Source organism: Morone saxatilis, unplaced genomic scaffold (assembly GCF_004916995.1).
Source record: "Morone saxatilis isolate NCDOM2014 unplaced genomic scaffold, NCSU_SB_2.0 Contig15, whole genome shotgun sequence".
Classification (NCBI taxonomy): domain Eukaryota; kingdom Metazoa; phylum Chordata; class Actinopteri; family Moronidae; genus Morone; species Morone saxatilis.
In genome coordinates this window covers 12775426-12794114 of record NW_023339707.1, presented here as the reverse complement: position 1 = coordinate 12794114, position 18689 = coordinate 12775426, and the positions used below count along the sequence as shown (strand labels likewise).

The 18689-nt window shown below is 40.3% G+C and overlaps 3 protein-coding genes across 4 annotated transcripts in view; 1 reads left to right on the top strand and 2 right to left on the bottom strand.

Moving 5' to 3' along the window:
- Positions 1-132: 132 nt before the first annotated feature.
- On the bottom strand, positions 133-11310 carry smc1a (structural maintenance of chromosomes 1A). The gene is made up of 26 exons (XM_035656919.1): positions 10907-11310; positions 10002-10190; positions 9278-9390; positions 8793-8996; positions 8080-8318; positions 7718-7976; positions 6954-7094; positions 6775-6857; positions 6561-6660; positions 6016-6123; positions 5696-5881; positions 5105-5284; positions 4868-5014; positions 4505-4642; positions 4283-4399; positions 4087-4193; positions 3840-3981; positions 3403-3548; positions 3148-3301; positions 2952-3059; positions 2598-2754; positions 2310-2464; positions 1975-2126; positions 1756-1825; positions 1524-1634; positions 133-978 (listed from the first exon to the last, which is right to left on the bottom strand). Exons 1-26 carry the CDS (start codon positions 11013-11015, stop codon positions 898-900), a joined length of 3696 nt encoding a protein of 1231 aa, XP_035512812.1. The 5' UTR covers positions 11016-11310; the 3' UTR covers positions 133-897.
- Positions 11311-11510: 200 nt separating this feature from the next.
- ribc1 (RIB43A domain with coiled-coils 1) lies at positions 11511-14934 on the top strand. Its single transcript, XM_035656956.1, has 8 exons — positions 11511-11669; positions 11843-12061; positions 12209-12426; positions 12549-12663; positions 12936-13054; positions 13674-13910; positions 14271-14437; positions 14604-14934. The coding sequence occupies exons 2-8, from the start codon at positions 11863-11865 to the stop codon at positions 14683-14685; spliced, it is 1137 nt and encodes a 378-aa protein (XP_035512849.1). The 5' UTR covers positions 11511-11669; positions 11843-11862; the 3' UTR covers positions 14686-14934.
- Positions 14935-15894: 960 nt separating this feature from the next.
- The window catches only part of l1cama (L1 cell adhesion molecule, paralog a), a 36824-nt gene continuing 34029 nt past the window's right edge, over positions 15895-18689 (bottom strand). For both annotated transcript variants that reach the window (XM_035656917.1, XM_035656918.1), the window contains 2 exons: positions 18411-18483; positions 15895-17805 (listed from right to left, as the gene is read on the bottom strand). In XM_035656917.1, coding sequence (XP_035512810.1) covers positions 17544-17805; positions 18411-18483 — 335 coding nt within the window. In that variant the 3' untranslated portion in view covers positions 15895-17543. The remainder of the gene's footprint in view (positions 17806-18410; positions 18484-18689) is intronic.

Here is an 18689-nt window from a genome sequence, read left to right as displayed (position 1 = left end):
CAGCATGCTGCATCTTAGTTTCCAATAAAGGTAAGAAAATTCCTTAACACTGATCAAAAGCAGCAGAAAACAGTGAAGGAGATGCACACTTGCATTACAAAGTAAGAGTAATGAAAAATAAAGGAGATTAAATAATTCAAATTATATTTATTGAAGGAAATCAATAAAACAGACTTTCGAATCTCACGTTCTCCATTCACCTAAAGCTGATTCACCTCAGCACATTATTCCTTTGAAATAATTTTCTGATGACAGTTTTGACAAAGCTCCATGATCTCATTATGACACCGCTAGTTGCAGCTAACTAGGGGTTTTATTTAGCTATCACACATGGGAATGTATCCACCATTTTGTAACAACAGTTTCCTGATTAAGCTTTAAAAAAGTAGCACATGAAAATGCAAATACATCTTTCAGTACACACAACAGAGGACAGGCAAAGGCTTTAAAGCACACCAAAAGAGGGCCATAAACAGTATAAAAGCTCTGACAACAAATACTTGTCTCAGGTAAATTCCACACACTTTACCATGTGATACAAATTCTACAATCTGTTAAAAAGGTTTAAATCCCTCTCATTTTCACAAGATTCTAATTAATTTTGATTGAATATTATAATCACTCCTGTATGGCCAAATTGAGAAAGGGCTGGCTTTTATAAATGTACATACATCCTGGTTGTCACTGTCTATAAAGAACAACCCCAACAACTAAAAAAAACCTCACTAATTCACTACTCTAGCATATCCAAAAAAATACATAAACATTAAAAAAAACAAAAAACATTTGAGACATATTGGTTACATGATTGGTGACTACAGAATATGATAACAATCCAGAGAGAAGCAGCAAGTGAAAGTCCAACTTGCCAAAATGCCAGTGTTCGGAGTGCTCGTCCTATTCGTTCGGATTTGGGTTGGCATCAGGATACTGAGAGAGGTCAAAAGTGAGCACTTTGCTGATGACACAATCTCCTTGCTGTGAGAGGAAGATGAGGAAAAGACATGATTAGACATGTAGACTTATTATACTAATTACTTCCAAATCTATAATCCGATCATATGAGAAAAATGATTATGTCTAGTAATACATTTTATCAATTAATGTTACCTGGAGCTAAAGAAGTAGCAGAATAGTAGAGGCTGAAGTAGTAGTTATTTTAGTTAATTTAAGTTATTGCAGAAATTGACAAATTGCCCATTATGAATGGATGAGCTTCCTATCTACTGTAGCGACGGTGTTTGCTACAGGTCTGATGGTGCTGCTGACTGAACACAAAAAGGATTTTACTGCATGCACAGTCTTGCTTGTAGCTATAGATGAAGAACATCTCCTGTGACTAATGTTACTGTCTATAGCAAGAAATAAAACATTTATTTATATTATTCCGATGCCTATAAGGTCTTTTTTGAGGGAAATGAATTTAATGCTTTACCAGACCTGCAGATATGCTGTATTATACCCGTGCTGTGTTTTATTTTGCAGTTTGCACTGTATTTTGTATAGACAATGGAGAAACACACCTCTGGATAAACACCAATAAGTGAGTCAGCCTTGGTGTAGAATTCCTCCTTCAGCGAAATGACGATGGCCTGGAAGTTCTGCACCGACTGGTCTTTGATGTAATTGGCCACCTTGAGGGTACAGTGGGAAGTTATGAGTTGTACTTTGTATTCAATGTGATGTGCAGCCTCAATTAAAAATAGAAATAAAAAGCTCATGTCACTGAATCAAATACCAATTGTGTGAACAGACCTTTCCAATGTTAGTGTTGTCCAGAGCGGCGTCAATCTCATCCAGGACAAAGAAGGGGGCGGGTTTGTAACTAGAGACAAGCAGGAGAGATGTTGTTAACAACATTCCAATGGTGCATCTACATCAACATTAAAGCAATGTGAATAAATATTTCTGTGCAAAAACTCTTTTTTTAAAATCAAACATGTTTAAAAACTTTGTACTCCTCCGTTGTTTCACCTGTGAATAGCAAAGAGCAGAGCCAAGGCAGCAACAGTCTTCTCTCCTCCAGACAGGTTGTCCATGGGTCTGAACCTCTTTCCTGGAGCTACACAGTTATAGTTGATACCATCCAGATATGGCTCCTCTGGGTTTTCTGGGCCGAGGAAAGCCTACAGAAGAGTAGAAGGTTGTAAAAGGTTTTGCTTTTGATACATATCTAAAAGTTCAAGTACATGTTTGAGAGATCTGTGACTTGTTTGTTACCTGCCATAGCATAAAAGGCGATGACCAAGTTTTTAAACTGTTGTTAAAAAATAAATAAAAAAAAACTAAAAAAAAACATCGAGACATACCTGGGCACTGCTGTTGCGTGAGAGGGCCTTGTAGATCTCATCAATGTTGGTGGCCACAGACTCAAAGCAGTTATTGAAACGATCAAATCTTTCCTTCTTGATCTGCTCAAAGGCCTGCTTGGCCTTCTTGGCTCTCTTACGTGCAGCCTCAAACTCTGAGCGAAGACAGAAACAAAACCATGAGATCACACAGATAACATTACTAAGAGCTCTAGAAATGTATCATGTATCATTACTTCCTTTCTCTCTTATATAATCCCAGCCTCTACCATTATCCTGCACTCTCACCATCACTGGTCTCTTGGAACTTGTCCCTGACACTCTCAAGCTTCTCCATGGCCTTCATGTTGGGTGCGCTGATCCTCTGTAGGATACTCTGCTGCTCATTCAGCCGCTGCTGCAGTGTGTTTGTCTCCGCCTTGATCTCTTCCTCTGACAATGCATCCTGTAGCAAGTTAAATCGGATTACATATGTGTTAAGTGTACTTCATAAGCGTAGCGTAAACGACAGACATTACATGTTTGTTTTCAAATAGCTGTTCCTCTTTTGTATATTGTTAAGTACTTTGTAACTAATAAAATGAGGAGAGGTCCAGTTGGACTGTTTAAATGTAAGGGATGAGTGTGGTGTGAACCAGCTACCTTAAGGTCTTCAGACAGGTTGCTGTAGTCAATCTCTATGAGAGCCTCTTTAGCGAGAACACTGCTGGAAGTCCTCTGGCTGCTGGACTCCTCTGTCTGGGAGCTCCCCTGGAATAGTATAACAAAAGATGAATGCAATTTCCGGATTCAATCCCAATGATATAAAAGACAGAGCCTACATTGAGAGTGTTTGTACCTCTCCCTGGCTGATATCATCCATTGTTCCAGAACGAAGAGGCAACCTAATATCCTGCATTTTGCAGGCTTGCAGCAAGTTGTGACGGTCGCTGCGCTTCTGCTCCAGTTTGGTCTCAATGGCTGTCACCTCCTTCTGGAGCTGAGTTAACTCCCTGGAAGATACAAAAACAACATTGGTAGTACAAAGTGACACAATAGTGATATTTATATTACATTTCAAATATTTGTTGTATGTTTATTTGCAGACACTGACTTGTTGGCGCCACCAAGTTTTTTGCGGATCTCTTCCATATCGTGGTTCTTATCATTGACTTCAGATTTCTTGGTGAGGTGCTGGTTCTTCAGATCCTGCAGTTGGGCCATTGTCTCATCAATGATCTTCATGTGCCTGTGCTCCTCCTACAGGAAATTAGAAAAATGACAAAGAGACACACAAGACAATTGAGAACAAAATAGATACCCTTAGCTTCATGTTTTTACCTTTTTGTTAAATACTTTATTTACAGTTATCAATTTTACAATGGCAAAATGTATTGAAAAGATATATACAAAACAATACAAAAACACGACATATAAAACAATACAAAAACACAACACCAAACAGAACAAAAACAGAACAAAACAAATAGGCTGCCAGAAGGTACATAAACAGTCTTTCCAATATGATGTCACAATATTAACACGTCATACCTTTTTAAGTCGCTCTATTTCAGCCTCGTCCTTCTTGACAGTCTGCTCCCACATCATGACTTTCTCCTGGTCCTCCTTCAGCTGATTCTTCTCATAATCTACCTGGATACCCAGGCGGGTCTTTTGCGTCTCAAACTCAAGACTGAAGAAAAATGATGCGTGTCAGGTTAGACCAAACAGAAACCAACAGGTTAACAAAGAATGTGGAAAGAATTACCACGCTTGAGCTGATTATTACTAAACTCACCGCTTCTTTGCAATCTCATTCTGCCTCTTCACCTTCTCCTCCTCAAACTCTCTGATGTTCCTCACTCCAATCTCTTTGCAGAATTCAATAAACACCTCATCCTCCACCTGGAAAATAAAAAAAACATGTATATTACTTCAATGCCACACCTTCATAAACAGGCGTCTAAATGGACCTCGCTTTGTGTCAGTCTCACCAGGTTCATGCGGTCTCGCAGGTCAGTGATCTCCCTCTCACGGGACTGGATGATCCTCTTGATGTCATTGATGCGAGGACCAAAGTTTGCCAACTCACTCTCTAGCTTAGACTTCTCCTGCATGACACAAATGAAACAAGTTTTAATGCAACAGTCATTACAGCAAGAAACAAACAAAGGAAGAGGAAAATGAGCTAAACTGTAACTGTAACTAGGCTGTACCTGCATGTTGAGGGAGAGGTGGCGGGTTTTTGTCTGTTCCAGATCACTCTGGGAATACTTGAGTCTCATCTGCAGACCGTGGGCCTGAGACTGCACCTGACGCAGCTCTGCCTCCTTCCTCTTGGCCTTCATTTGCTCCTACAAAGAAAAACATTAAGTAGAAATTGTTGTGAGTTTACTTCAAGTGACAATCCATCTCCAGGCAGCAACTATAGGTCAAAAACTGCATTCCATCAACATTTCCAGCACACCATGCTTCACAAAAGACTTGATCCTGATTAAGATCCTGATTATATCTAACTACCAGATAGACAGGACCAAAACCACAGCCTCCTAGATGGACGTGTTAGTAATTAAAGTTACCTTAAGCTCTTCGGTGAGTTTTTCTTTCTTCTCTTTGAGCTTGTCCACTGCCTTCTCATCCCAGCGCCTGGCCTTGGCCTTAAGGTCGCTGGCTCCTCCAGAGATGACTCCAGACTTCTGGAACAGAGTACCGTCCAGGGCTACCGTCTGGACACAGCGACACAAGGAGAGGTTAGGTGGAAGACAATATTCTCAACCGACATTATATAAAACATCAGTTAGACCAAAATGAAGTACCTTGTGTCTGTATGGCCCTCCAAAAGCGATCCTCCTGGCATCTTCTACGTTGTCACAGACCAGAGCATTGCCACATGCATACTGAAGGGCTTTCTTGATGTGCGGAGGCTCATAGCGAATAACATCAATCACCAGTTTGGCTCCTCGCAGTTCTCGGAGTTTCTCATCAGTTGGTTTTACCTTTGATGAAAAAAGCAAAATAAATAAAGCAATTTACAATTCCAATTGAGTTATTTTCTTGTGTCATTTCAGCAGGAAAAGTGGTGTCTGATATTGAGCAAGACATTAACCACCCAAGACAGCTGGCTGTAAAGCTCAAATTAATGGTATTTTAATTAGTAACTCTGTAATGAAATAATGCAATAAAGGTGGAAGCTCATCAGTGTGATAAAAGAAGCTTCAAGAAAATTCAACAGAGCTGTTTTTTTTCCATTGGATTTTGACTGGGATTAGACACTGACATAAACCTCTTCTCCCTCAATTTTGTTCAAATGTGATGCTTTTACGCAATAGTGCGACTTTAATAAAGCATATTCTAACCACTCTACAGTCTCCGGAGTAAAGCTATTATCTGTACTTTCTGGTATTCACCTCAAGGTAATCGAGAGGAAGGAAGGTCTCTGGTTCTCCTCGCTGCTCTTTAATGTATTGAATACAATCTCTGCCAGTCTTCTCTGAGTCCACAATGATGGCGTCCATGTTCTTGCCCAACACTTTGGTCACAGCAATCTGATACTTCTTCTGGGTGGGCTGGCACAGGTCGATTAGACGACCGTACTGAAGAAAGAGCGAAAGCAGGATATTATTTTATGACAAGTTTACGGAATGATGTCACTAAATATAGCAGGGTGGTATTGTAAGCGTAAGAGAATTAGATAATATTATACTGAATATTGTCACAGTTGTCTTACCACAGAGCCAGGGTAGAGTCTTTTGATGCTCTCCATGATCTCTGCCTTGCGCTGCTGGCGACTGTTCTCCTGCCTGTCGATTCTTGCGTCTCCCAGCTGCTCCATTACCTACAGCAAAAGCCAATAATAATATTCGTTATAGACTATTTCACAGCTGACATTTTCACTTGTCAAACAAAAGTGTAGCTAATAAAATTAACAATAGAAGTGCGAGTGCCAGCCTCTGGTATTGTGTATGCTGGCATGGATTACTAGCACACATTATTATTTTATTGGTGACACATGTGCTTTTCCCAATATGTCACACTGTCTGCTGCGAGAAACATTTATTGCTCACTTCCAGATTACAGGTATAGATGCAACATGAAAACATGAAGTCAAGGTGTTCCAGAGAAGGTAACAAATGCTGCACACTGAAATCACTGACAGTCAGCTTACACCATTTTAAATAATTTGTTGAGTGTGTGTTTGTGTGTGTGTGTATCTGTAAATTTTGTGTGTTGTGTGTGTTTATGTGTGTTTGTGTGTGTGTGTGTATTGAGCACCTGATTCAGCTCCATGTTGATCTCATCAATTCTCCTCTTGGCCATCTCCACCTCCTCAGTCAGTTCCTCCTCCATGCGCTTCTGCTCATCAAGTGACTGCCTGAGGGGTAACAGGACAAAAGAGTGTGAATGAAGGCGTATAATGCAGAGACCTATAAAAGCAATAAGCTGAACACAGCACTGTACAAACAATAAAAAAATGAGAACAGCATACCTGCTGGTAGAAATGTAATCCTCTAATTTCTCTATACGTTTCTGGTTTTCCTCAATTTCACGGATCTTCTGTTTGATTTTAGCCTGGAAAGAGATAAGAAAATATAAGGTTATGGTTGCATTCATATCAGTTAAAATGGATTCTGGCACAGGCAAACCTGCTATCATTAACTTATTTACCTCTGTTTCCACTTTCTTCCTCTCCTCCAAGTCAAGGCGGTCCTGGTCGGCTTTCTGGTCACGGTTGAACTTCTCTAGCTCCTGTGCGAGGGTGGCAGCGCGTTTACTGGCCTCCTCCTTCAGGCGATGGTACTGCTTGACCTGTGGGGGAGGGGGGAGAGAAACGTCATGTAAAGTGAGTCACGTGAGTCCTGTAAAGTAATTTATACAAAATCAATCTGATACTATAACATAATAAAAAAACTTGACATGCAATTCACACACACACACCAAAGCCTGGCATTTCCATGTGCTAGCTTTCTAATTATACCATCTTAATGTCAAACCACTGAATGAATTTTGAGAAGCCAAGACAAAAAAGACAGTTGTATTGAACACTACACACTCAATTAGCACATTAAGATATTTTTACTGTAATCTTAATACAGTATATGGCTGCCTGAAGAATTACAATATAGTGAAATAGGTTTGAGGGTAAATGTACATTTATATTTCTTACATACGAGGTCCAGTATTCAGTTTCAGTTGTCTCTTAGTTTGGAAAGCGCTTGATTTAATATGTGTCTGATTGATTTCTATTGTGTTTTCTATGAGCCCAGCAAACATTTTAAAACGTCGATATCATAGACGATAAGGTTAATTTAACTGTAGAATGCCAAAATAGTGATCGCGATAATTATATGATTAATTGTGCAGCTCTATAAAATCCTGCAAATACTAAACTATTTAAAATGAAACGTGTACAACATTCTAACATATCAGACCTGGTTTTCCTCCAGGGTGAGGTCCTGGCCCTGGCTCTGCGCCTCCTCCTCCATGCGCTCCTCAAATTCTTGCTTGGCCAACTCCACTGCCTTCATCTCTTTATCCAGCTCATCCATGTCCCCCTTGCGTTTTTTGTACATCTTCTGGGCATTTTGCAATGATTTGCGCGCCGCCTCAAGTTTCTTGATCTTGTGTGAGGTGTTCTCTTTGGCCTTGATGTACTGCGGCCTTTTTTGGTTCAACTCGGAGTCTTTCTCTCTGTGGGCAGAGTCAAGTGATTAACAAAGCCCTAGGCTTTAAATGGCGTTAGTTATACAATTAGTAAATGAGTGAGCTGTGAGATCATGTAATTGTCACTTACTTAATTTCTTTTTCAATGGTCTGTTGCTCCCTCATCAGCCTGCCCAGCTCCTTCTTCTTGTCCTTCAGCTCCTCCTCGACATGGTCCATCCTTTTACGGTCCTTATCAATCTCCTTGTTCCGCTGACCCAACTCTTTGTTCAGTTTCTCAATCTCAGTCTCGTTGTGGTACAGCTTGAAGAGCTGCAACTGAACACTAGCCCTGGCAACTTCGTCTTTCAGGCGCTGGTAACGCTCAGCCTGGTGGAAGAATGGGAGGAGAGAGATGAGATAAAGTACATTCTATGTGTTTTGGGTACTGATGGACTTAATGTAACTAGTAAAGCGTCAAAATCTCTTTTTCAAAATAGGCAGCAATAGTAAACTACATTTAGTTGTCTCAGTACAATGACAATAAAGTAGTATCTAAAGACAGATAACACAAATATGTGGAACAATCAACATATTAATACAAAACTTAAATAATTTCCCCCTGGGATTATTAAAGTATTTCTGATTCTGATTCTGATTCTGAAACTAATCCAAAGTAAATATTAATAACTAGCCCTTACTGTTGGTCAAAATCCTCTCACAGGATAACACACTTTAAAATCAAGGGTCAAAAGTTAGATGAAACCAATTTCTAATCTAAGCAGGACACAAATACATAGAGTAGAAGTGACTGTAATTTCAGAGATAATATATTCATGTTTAGACTGAACACAAAGTACATACCTCCTCTTTCTCTTGCTTGGCTTCTTTGCGCTCAGCAGCAATGTTTTTCTTACGATGGTAATTAAACTGCGTGTCCTCCTCTGCTTTCACCATCTCCTTCTTCCTGCGGTCGTACTCCTGGGCCAGCTCTCCAGAACGTGAGATTTCCTCAAACAGAGCTGTACGCTCCTTAGGGTTCTTCATGGCAATAGACTCTACAGCTCCCTGGGGGCAGAATAAGCAGGGAATAAAACTGTGGTCAACAACTGCAAATACCATTTTACCAAATATTAATAACACACCATAAAAATGTATATTTTGGGCCTCGGCTCTAATTGGCCGAATCACATTCAAAGTTGTGATACCTAGTGAAGCCAAATGCATGGCTACATTAACCACATCCCAAAAATTTTAATGAAAGATAAACCTATGGCTCAGTACAGAAACTTTATGAAAGAACACCAATTAATACATTTCTCTTAAAAAATATTTTTAGGATTTCTCACCTGGAAGACCAAGAAGTTCCTAGCCTTGATCAGAATACCAAGTTTTTCCAGCTCTTCACTGTATTCAGGTAAGCTCACCACCTTGCTGTTGATACGGTACTCAGAAGAGGAACCTGAAACAAAGGATATAAAACATCAGAAACGTTAGCTCATCAAAAGCACAATACAAGATGGCTGGATGGGCCTTTCAAGGTTCAAGGTTTTATTGTCATTATACAATTATTATACAATAGCTTGCACAATGAAATGCTATTTTAATTAACATTGTCCAACAAAAGACAATGGTCTTATAATTAACACATATTTGCATTCTGTGTTGCTTGACTAGCTTTGCTCATTACAGATCTCAACTGCAGCTTGGGTGGATTTCAGGATGTAAGATGGATTCATATTAAATGTGAAGACAGTGAAAAATATTTGTTGTTGAATGCATGTAAAAGGCAGCATTTTAAGGCAATGTTTAAAAACATTTAAAACTCATGGTTGGCCTACAGAAGCAGTGATGCAACATTACACCAATTTTTTTCTGTGTTGCAACATTTTCCATCCTATTCCTTCAATTCACAATGGAAAGCACACAAAACAGCAAAGTGGATGCCTTCTAATTTATTGTTAAAGCGACAGAAGAAAGTTACTAGACGAATATATTTCATTTCACGCAGATATGCATTAATGAAGTAACTGAATGATACAGTCCAACATGACTGTCAATGGCAATTCATACCAATGATGACCCTTGTGAAGGAGCGTTCCTCTCCGTTATCTTCCTGGTACACCATACTGACAAAGGCTCTGTTGGCAGCTGGTTTTCCTACAGGTGCTCCATGGATCAGGTCCTTCAGAGTCTTCACACGCAGGTTACTGGTCTTCTCTGCCAACACGAAGCTAATGGCGTCCATGAGATTGGACTTTCCTACAACAACAGCATTCAGATTTTTAGTAACCCATTTAAATCTAACGCAAATGCAGAATATACAAATGTTATTAACCAGTTTGTTAGGTACAATCTAACTTTACCTACATGACATTTATAATGTGCAGTTGTCTGTTCAATTCAGTGTTTATTCAGATAAGGACTGCAAAATAGCGACATCTAGAAGTCCTGCATACATTGCATTTTATTAATGTAACAAATGCCTACATGAATAAATTGAAAGTTGATAGTTGAAAGTAAAGATCTGGTGATTTTAAAGGCTGTACTTAGTTAAGACGTTGCATCTGTGTTTACAGAGATGATACATTATAACTCTACAAGAACAGAAGAAGAAAGAATGTAGAAACTATGATCATATTAAACTTGACACAGACAAAAACATAGCTTCATCATGCATACAACAAATGAACTAATATGCACGCATGCAACACTGTATAAGTCTATAGTCATAAATCAAAACACAAACAACACAGAAATAAGCAACAGTGCAGAACAGTAACAATAACGCATAGTTCGTATGATAGGTGATGTTGTAGTCAACAGTCAGACGCAGCACAAACATAAATTCTCCGCATAAACAAAAACATCTTCAGACAGCGGGACACTGCTGCACTGTTTACCGTGAGCCAATGCTAGCAGGCAGTTTGCATTTTGGATTAGCCGCCAGTTCATATTATATTATAACCATAACATACCTGATCCATTGGGTCCGATGATTGCAGTGAACTTGTGAAAAGGTCCAATGATCTGTCTTCCTTTATACGACTTGAAGTTCTCGATCTCTATCAGTTTTAAATAACCCATCTTCGTTATATTTGCGCCGCTGTTCTGCAGTGAATATCAGCTAGTAGAATGCTAACTAGCTGATGCTAACGAGCGGTGTTTACCGGAGAAGCTATCTCAAAGACGAAGCATGCACGGAAATTAACGGCCCTCTCTGCTCGATCTGTTGCTGGCTTATGCACAAGTCACATTATGAAGTGCATATTTATCCTAATGGTCTAAACCGCTTCATAATCTGAGTCAGATATACGCGATGCGGTTGTGACAACAATGCGCCATTTTACAATCCAACAGGAAGACCCTTGAGCGCGCGACACACGAAACCCCGCAGTTTATCGCGAGATTACGTTGATGGGAGTTTGAGTCCACGGTTGTGCCGTTTGCTCCACCAACTAACGTTAAATTATGTACGTTTACAATAAAATGTATTATTATTAAATGGTGCTAATTACAGAAAACTTTAATGTTTCTGTACATGCGCACCACTCACTGTTAATTAATTATTTTATTTATGTAAAGCAAAGCACAACCCAGCGGCAAATTGAGATGTTACCATGGTTACAGTGGGCATCCAAACACAACATAACTCGACAGCAGCGTCATTCACGAGGTGCTACAGGGGTCTAAAGTCCTTAAATTAACTTAAATAATTTGGCCACATCTGTAACGTCAGAGGTAAGTGCTGCTTTAAATCTGTGATGTGTCTTTAAAGAAAATACTAATCTGATCAAATCTGGTTTAAGATGATTTCACCAGTGTATGATAGTTATAATAATTAAATCATTTATTTCCAGCAAGGATGTCAGCCATAATAATCGGCTTTGTAATTATGTATTTATTCCCATTAGTCCCATTAGAAACGGAGAAAATGTACAAAGTGGATTTGCCTGTAGACCAGTCATTAGAAAAGGCGGTGCAGAGGCGGAGGTCTGCAGAGACAGCACGCAAGGCCCGGATCTTCAACACCCGGCTCCGTGTGATGGGCCTTGATCTTGATGCTGTCAACCAACAGGTCCAGGAGAAAAAACATCAGCAAAACATGGAGATGCAACAGGACAAAGCTTTTGGTAAAGTATGGACATGATGACAGCCAGGGAGGATTCATTTTAATCACAACCATTATTCACCCAGGGGCATAACTAGGAACTGAGTCCTCTAGAAGAATATGGTTTTAGGCCATCTCCATTTATGAAATCACCTCCATTACATTGCAGATAAGCTGAGAAAATATCACGATGATGTACTGCTGCAGCAAGATATTGATGAAAGAGAGAAGCGGGCAGCTTTGCATACTGACCTGACCCAGTTTTGGGCCACTCATCAACGTGTAGAGGACTCTCGAGATGCTGATCTCAAGTGTGGCCTGAAGGGGGCATTTAGAATCACCATTCCAGAGGGCGAGCTGGGGCCTGCCAGCATGCAAGTCTTTCAGGTAGGATCGGTGACACAGACAGGTGCTCGGTGTACATCAAGGCCAGTAGTACAAAATCCAGCGAATGGCTGAATGAATAATCACGCTCCCCCCTGTGCACCGTGTCCTTGTTTCACGTACAGGGAGAGGATATTGGAGACGAACAAAAGAGGAGAGAACAAATAAAGAAGACAGAAAGAGATCTGCGAGCGCAGAAGGAAGACAATGAGAGAAGGCACATGGGAGCCAAGCACAGAGGTGAAAAAAGGCAAATACAAGCCCACACACTGTAATCACTGATGAGCTAACATGCTGTACACTATAGCCTCTGTAAATCACACACATGCTTCATGCTTTCCTGCACAAACAATCACACACTCCTACGCACAGCCCTTACTGCCAGGTGGCATTGATGGATGCTCATCCCAGAGAGCCGTTATGCATGTGTGAGTGTGCCATTAAAGAGCATTGTACAATGGATAATGGCTAACGCAGGTGTGATTTCCAACTTGCGTGTGTGTGTGTCACAGAGACTCTCGTGAGCAAAGAGATGGTGCATCAGGACCTTATGGGGGTTCAGCTGCACGCAGTAGAGGAGGAGTGTAAGAAAGCTGCCCGCATCGCTCTCGACAACTACAATCAAACTCTGGTACAGTACATGAATGTGCACACACAGATGGACACACAGATGCACACACACACACCTCCTGCTGATATGGATCCTCCAAACAAAATCCAGTGGGGGTTTTGAGCTCTGACATTGTGTTCTCAGGTGTGATTTTGAAATTAAAATTGCTAATTGAAAATGTTAAGTGATGCGTACGCACACTTGCTGCTGCAAGGCGTCCATCATATTAGTTGGTACCAAGCAACATGGATGGTTAAACTTCTTTGATGTATGCGTAGGCCCTGTCTGTTTTTAAAAGCCCCCATTTAGCTCTCCCCTCATTTGCCTGAATGCACTCAGCTGAATCCTCCATTGGGACGCATCATTATAAATCATTCAGTTCATGGTATTTTTCATGACAATTGTGTGGTTTCTCTAATAACCACTCACATGCACGATGCACATGCAAATACAACTGACTGAGTGGGTCTCCCAGGAGGACATTCACCATATGGCTGACTCTTGTCTCTATGCTAGAATTAACCACATATTAGAGGTTGGGTTTCGTAAACCTTCCGCTATTCTAATCATCAAGGGGATGATCAATCAGCTGTTCTTCATCATCAGTAGTAAGGCCTCAATGGATACTGTTCCCCAACAGGCTGCAGAGCGGGAAGAGAAACTGAAGGAGCAGCACAGGAGAGAGGAAAGGGAGAATCTGGCAGAGATATGGCACACGCTGACATCCGACATGATGACAGAGTGTGCAGAGGCAGCGGAGAGAGAGGTGGGAGGAGGGAAACCGCCTCGGGTCCTGATAGACAAGTGGAAGGGGATGAGCCCTAAGCAGCTGAGCGCCATCCACAGGGAGAGAGAAGAACAGCGTCTTGAGAGACAGGTGCTGGAGTCACTCTACAACACAATGCAACTCTAATACACACACAGGGAGTTTAGGTTGTGACCAAAGGGACATTATTCCTTATCAGATTGTTTTAGATTTAGTGGGTTTAAATGTTAAAATGATCTGGTGCTTAATACATCTGAAAATATAAACCTAGTTTTGTGTAGCAGGATTAGTTTTTTCTGTTTTCTTATCATATTAGGAACTATACTGTCAATTTATCTTCTAACCATTTGGTTGGGTCCTAAATCCCCAGGTTGGGAACTAGTTAGGAACCATTAGTTCATAAGAACACTGCTAGATCATAAAAGTTCCACTCAGGTTTAGCATTCAGACCTTTTTTCTTTCCATCTTTAGAGACAACGTGATGCAGAGAAGGTTCAGGAGGCAGCTTGGAAACTTAAGCTCCTGAAACTATCCAAAGAAACAGAGGAGGAGGAAAAGAGAGCAGCAGAGCTGAGGAGACAGAAGAGGATTCAGACAGATCATTACAACATGCAGCTGGCCAGGGAGCAGCAGGCATAGTGAGCACTGCACACACATACATACACTGACTATTCAGGCAGTAGTCAGCACATGTATTTTGGGTTGCAAGTGATAAACTACTCTAATGTAAGATTCAGATTTAAATAAGCATTTTTTGGAAACAGTTTCTCACCTTGTGTTTATTTGTGTTTCTGTCTGCCGTAGTCAGGAGTACCTGAACAAGAAGCTATACACCAACAAACCCACCAAGGACTACTTTTTTCAGTTCAACACAAGCTCCCGCTGACCACCACACATCTTACACAGGCTTGTCCTCCTGTGACAATGTGCTAATAAAATCTACTGGTTGCTATACTCACACTCAATGTGAACTGAAACCTGAGTGATCAATAATAGCTGCTTACAATTTTTGTGACACATATGCATCGATTTTATTGGCTGATACTGATGACAAAAAAGGAACCCTTTTTTGATACAGATTGTTCCACGTACTTTATTTTTCAGTCATATATCCAGTTACAGTGGTAGATTCATAATGCAGTTACAATTATTGGCCCCATATGTGGTACAAGTCCATCTAACTCCTGTTGTTCATCCATGATACGTATGGATACCATCAGTCCCATTGTTCTAATTGTGCACCCCACACACCACGAATAGGCACATCTACACTCCGGCAGTGACACACATCTCCTTCCTCCCCTCACCCCTCCCCTCCCCACTCAGGCATTGTTGTTTAAAATCTGCCTGCTTGTCGGAGTTCTGAAGAAGCTTCTCTAAATGAACCAATTCACTTTTTTAGGCTTTTATCTTTTGAATATTAAAAAAAAAGGGCAGGGAAAACAGCAGTTGAAAGCAAAGGCCAGGGCTTCCTCCCTCGACACATGAAAAGCAAAGAGTGAGTGGCAGTCGAGTGAGTATCTGTGTGTGTACACTCATTCCTCATTCAAAGCTAACATTTGCCCTCGAACACTGACAAACACAGATGTTTAGCAGCAGATAGTCAAGTTAGAATATTGGCATATTTTGAGTCATTCACCGCTCCTGTATGAAAATAGATTTTTTTAAAAGCTTTATTTGTCCTGAGTGTGTCTGAATAACCAACAACAGGGGAGCTTACACACACCTCTTTCAGTGCCACTAGCCTTTATAGACATCCCGTATTCTTTACCTCAGGGACTGTCAGGTGATGTTTGGCCAGTGTCAAGCTTTTATTTGAATAGAGAGAACTGAGGCAGCAAAGTTGCATATAGGTACTCCCTGTGGTATGCACAAACTGGGTCGCTGCATCTCTGCCTCTCATAACTGCATGAGACAAAAACTCCACAGATATTCACTTCGCTGCAATGCATTGCTGGATGTTTATGGGCATGAACGCAATCTTAGTTTTCATTGTAATGTAACTACTATCACTATATGACACTAATGTACAACGTTTTAGATTTTCAGATTTTGAAATGTTTGCAAACATCTACAGAACAATGTGGATTTTTTCCCCTTTTTTTATTTTTTTTTCCTCAACTATGAACTATTTTTGCTAAAACAGCCAAATCTCACTGCAATCATTAGTCAAAGACAGAAAGTTTGAATTCATAGCAATATTACAAAGAAGAGAAAGGACAACTTGCAACATTTTAAAGTTAAGTGGCCTCAAACCTGCACATTTTTCACATTTTTATATCAAACATGGTTGGGTTCATCAAAACAATCTGTAAGGGTTGTATTTACATTCTGTGTGGGAAAAAAACTTCTTCCAGGTCGTCTCATAACCACTCTTTTCAGATTTCTTTTAATCAGTAGCATGTAAATACAATGTCTGCCCAGCTCTAAAAAGAATACATTCTCTGTGTTTGATGTAAATACCAACTGCTTGTCTTTATTATACATCAACTTGCAATCATAACGCCTGTCTGCAATATGAACTTGCATTGATGAGGGTCTGAAAATAAAACTTGAGAGTGTCTGCCCACAAGACTCCACTCTCTGATCTGTAAATATACATAAATACTGCTCCTCAAACAATTTGTGTAATATGAGATGGACAGGTATGAAAAGATTGTTGATTAGAGACAACAATGTTTTTAATACAGTGTAGAAAGAGACAAAGACAGATACAGAAAGCTACACATAGGTCTCGACACGAAAAATTACAATATCATTTCCAATAATGACATTACACTTCTGGTGGGAAGGCGAGAGAGTAATGACATCAATCTGGTGCTCTATGCAAACCCAGCAGGCACAGGAACTTATAAGGAGCATGTACATATCTATAATACTGTATTATGGCTAAATAGATAGATGTAGATGCAGCTATATACACCAGATGCTACTCAGCATTTTCACAGCAAGTTCCCCTTATGCATCCAATGTTATTTATAGTAAGAAACTTGGCTTTACTTAGTTTCAATTAAAACAATTCGATCTATGAAATATGACGATAAGGAGAAGTCATGTGTTTAACAAATATTGTAGAAAACAATATGAAAAAGTGATAATATAAATAAAAGATAACAAAAGAATGTTTTGTAACACATTTATAAAAAAAATGTCACTGGTAAGTACAATCTGAGACATCAAATGGCATTAGACATACAATCATGTGAGAAATAATTAATATAAGACAAGTTTCTAAGATTCAAGACTTTTTACAGCAGCATGTGCCGTCTGTTTCCCCACACTAGGCTCTACCATCATCCTCCTCCGTCCTCTTTCAATGCACTACCCTGCATCTCTATAGGACCATACCTACAATCCCTCTGATATGTTTACCTGTACAACATTCTGTTTTAATCTTTCTATAGAGTTGTCTGTGTAGAGAAACAAAAGAGAGGAAAGTGAGAGAAATGAATGTTAGTCATCAAGATATGTTGTAAACACACAGATAGAGGAGGGTGAGGGGGGGGTCAAAGGACATCTTCAGGTCAGTCAAACTTGTATCACATTGTCCACTACTTTGGACACTCCTTTGGTCAAAATAGTCCAGTCGTTCAGATGACTGCCAGGTGCATCTGAATAGTCAATATATTGATTGTGTATTAGTCGTTAAACTACAGATCAAGAGCAAGTCAGTAGGGAGCAGGAGCGTATGGGCACATGTGTTGAGATGTTTTGGTCTGATGGTCCGCGGTGGATATGAGGGGGTTAATCGAGGATGGTGACTGAGTTGGGCATGCCATTGGTGGCTGGGGAGATGGCGGTGGGGTTAAGCGGGGAGTTGTCGGGTATGCCACGGAGCCCCTCCAGCCCCTCGCTGGGCCGACTGAACTGGCTGGCCAGAGACTCATCCATGTTGAGCTCTGTGGTTATGGCACTGCTGCCGTTGAAGTCCAGGTTGTCCTCACTGCACAGCTTGCTCTCCTCGCCCAGGGACGGCTGGCTAGCTGTGCGCTTCTCCTCAAGGTCACTACAGTATGCGAGAGCACAGTAGAGGTCAAAAGCAATAAGTTAAGTTATAAGATTACATGTGATCTGATTACATGCTAGAATACTAGAACCGCAATGATTTTTAATACTAGATACTTTTTCTAGAAAAAACGCACAAAAAATGATAGTTCCAGTGAGATTCCAAATGTGAGAAATGGCTGCCTTTCTTCGTCTTACATTATTAAACTAAGTATTTGGGGTTTTTAGACTGTTAGACAAAAAAAACCTTTGATGACTAATGCTTTATAAACCAAATCATTAATAGAGAAAATAACTGGCAGATTAATCGATCGTTGCAGCCCTTTATAATACATAACATTATGATGATACCAAATGTTACAGGAAAGTCAGTGGGTAAGTCAGGCATTGGCAGGGAATAATAAATAAGTGGGTTTGGGATAGCACAGCATACCTTTCTAGAGATCTGCATAGCATGGGCAAGCATTAGGGAGAAAAGGGACAATGAAAGGAACACAAAGGGTTAGGAAAGCCAGTGCAGAGGGAGTCAGAGATGTGTTAGGAGTTTGAATTTAAAGGATCTATAGAAACATAATGTAACACTTGATGTGCATTCAGATGACAAACCTGTACTCTCCAAAAGTCTCATCCTTCATAGGCCGTGCTTCTGAGTCCATCGGACCCTCTTCTTTATCTTTCACTGAGGAGTAGATTATTGGATTTTATTATCAGGAAGATCTCAACCATGTTTCTCTCTAAGACACCGTCTCAGACATCGATAATGACATTCTGTCGCACAGCAAGATAACACCAAGTGAAAAAAAGGAGTTTGTGTATGTGGAGCAAAAAGATTTGGACTATCTGTTGTCAGAATCTGTTTGTTTATGTGATTTATAGTTTGATATT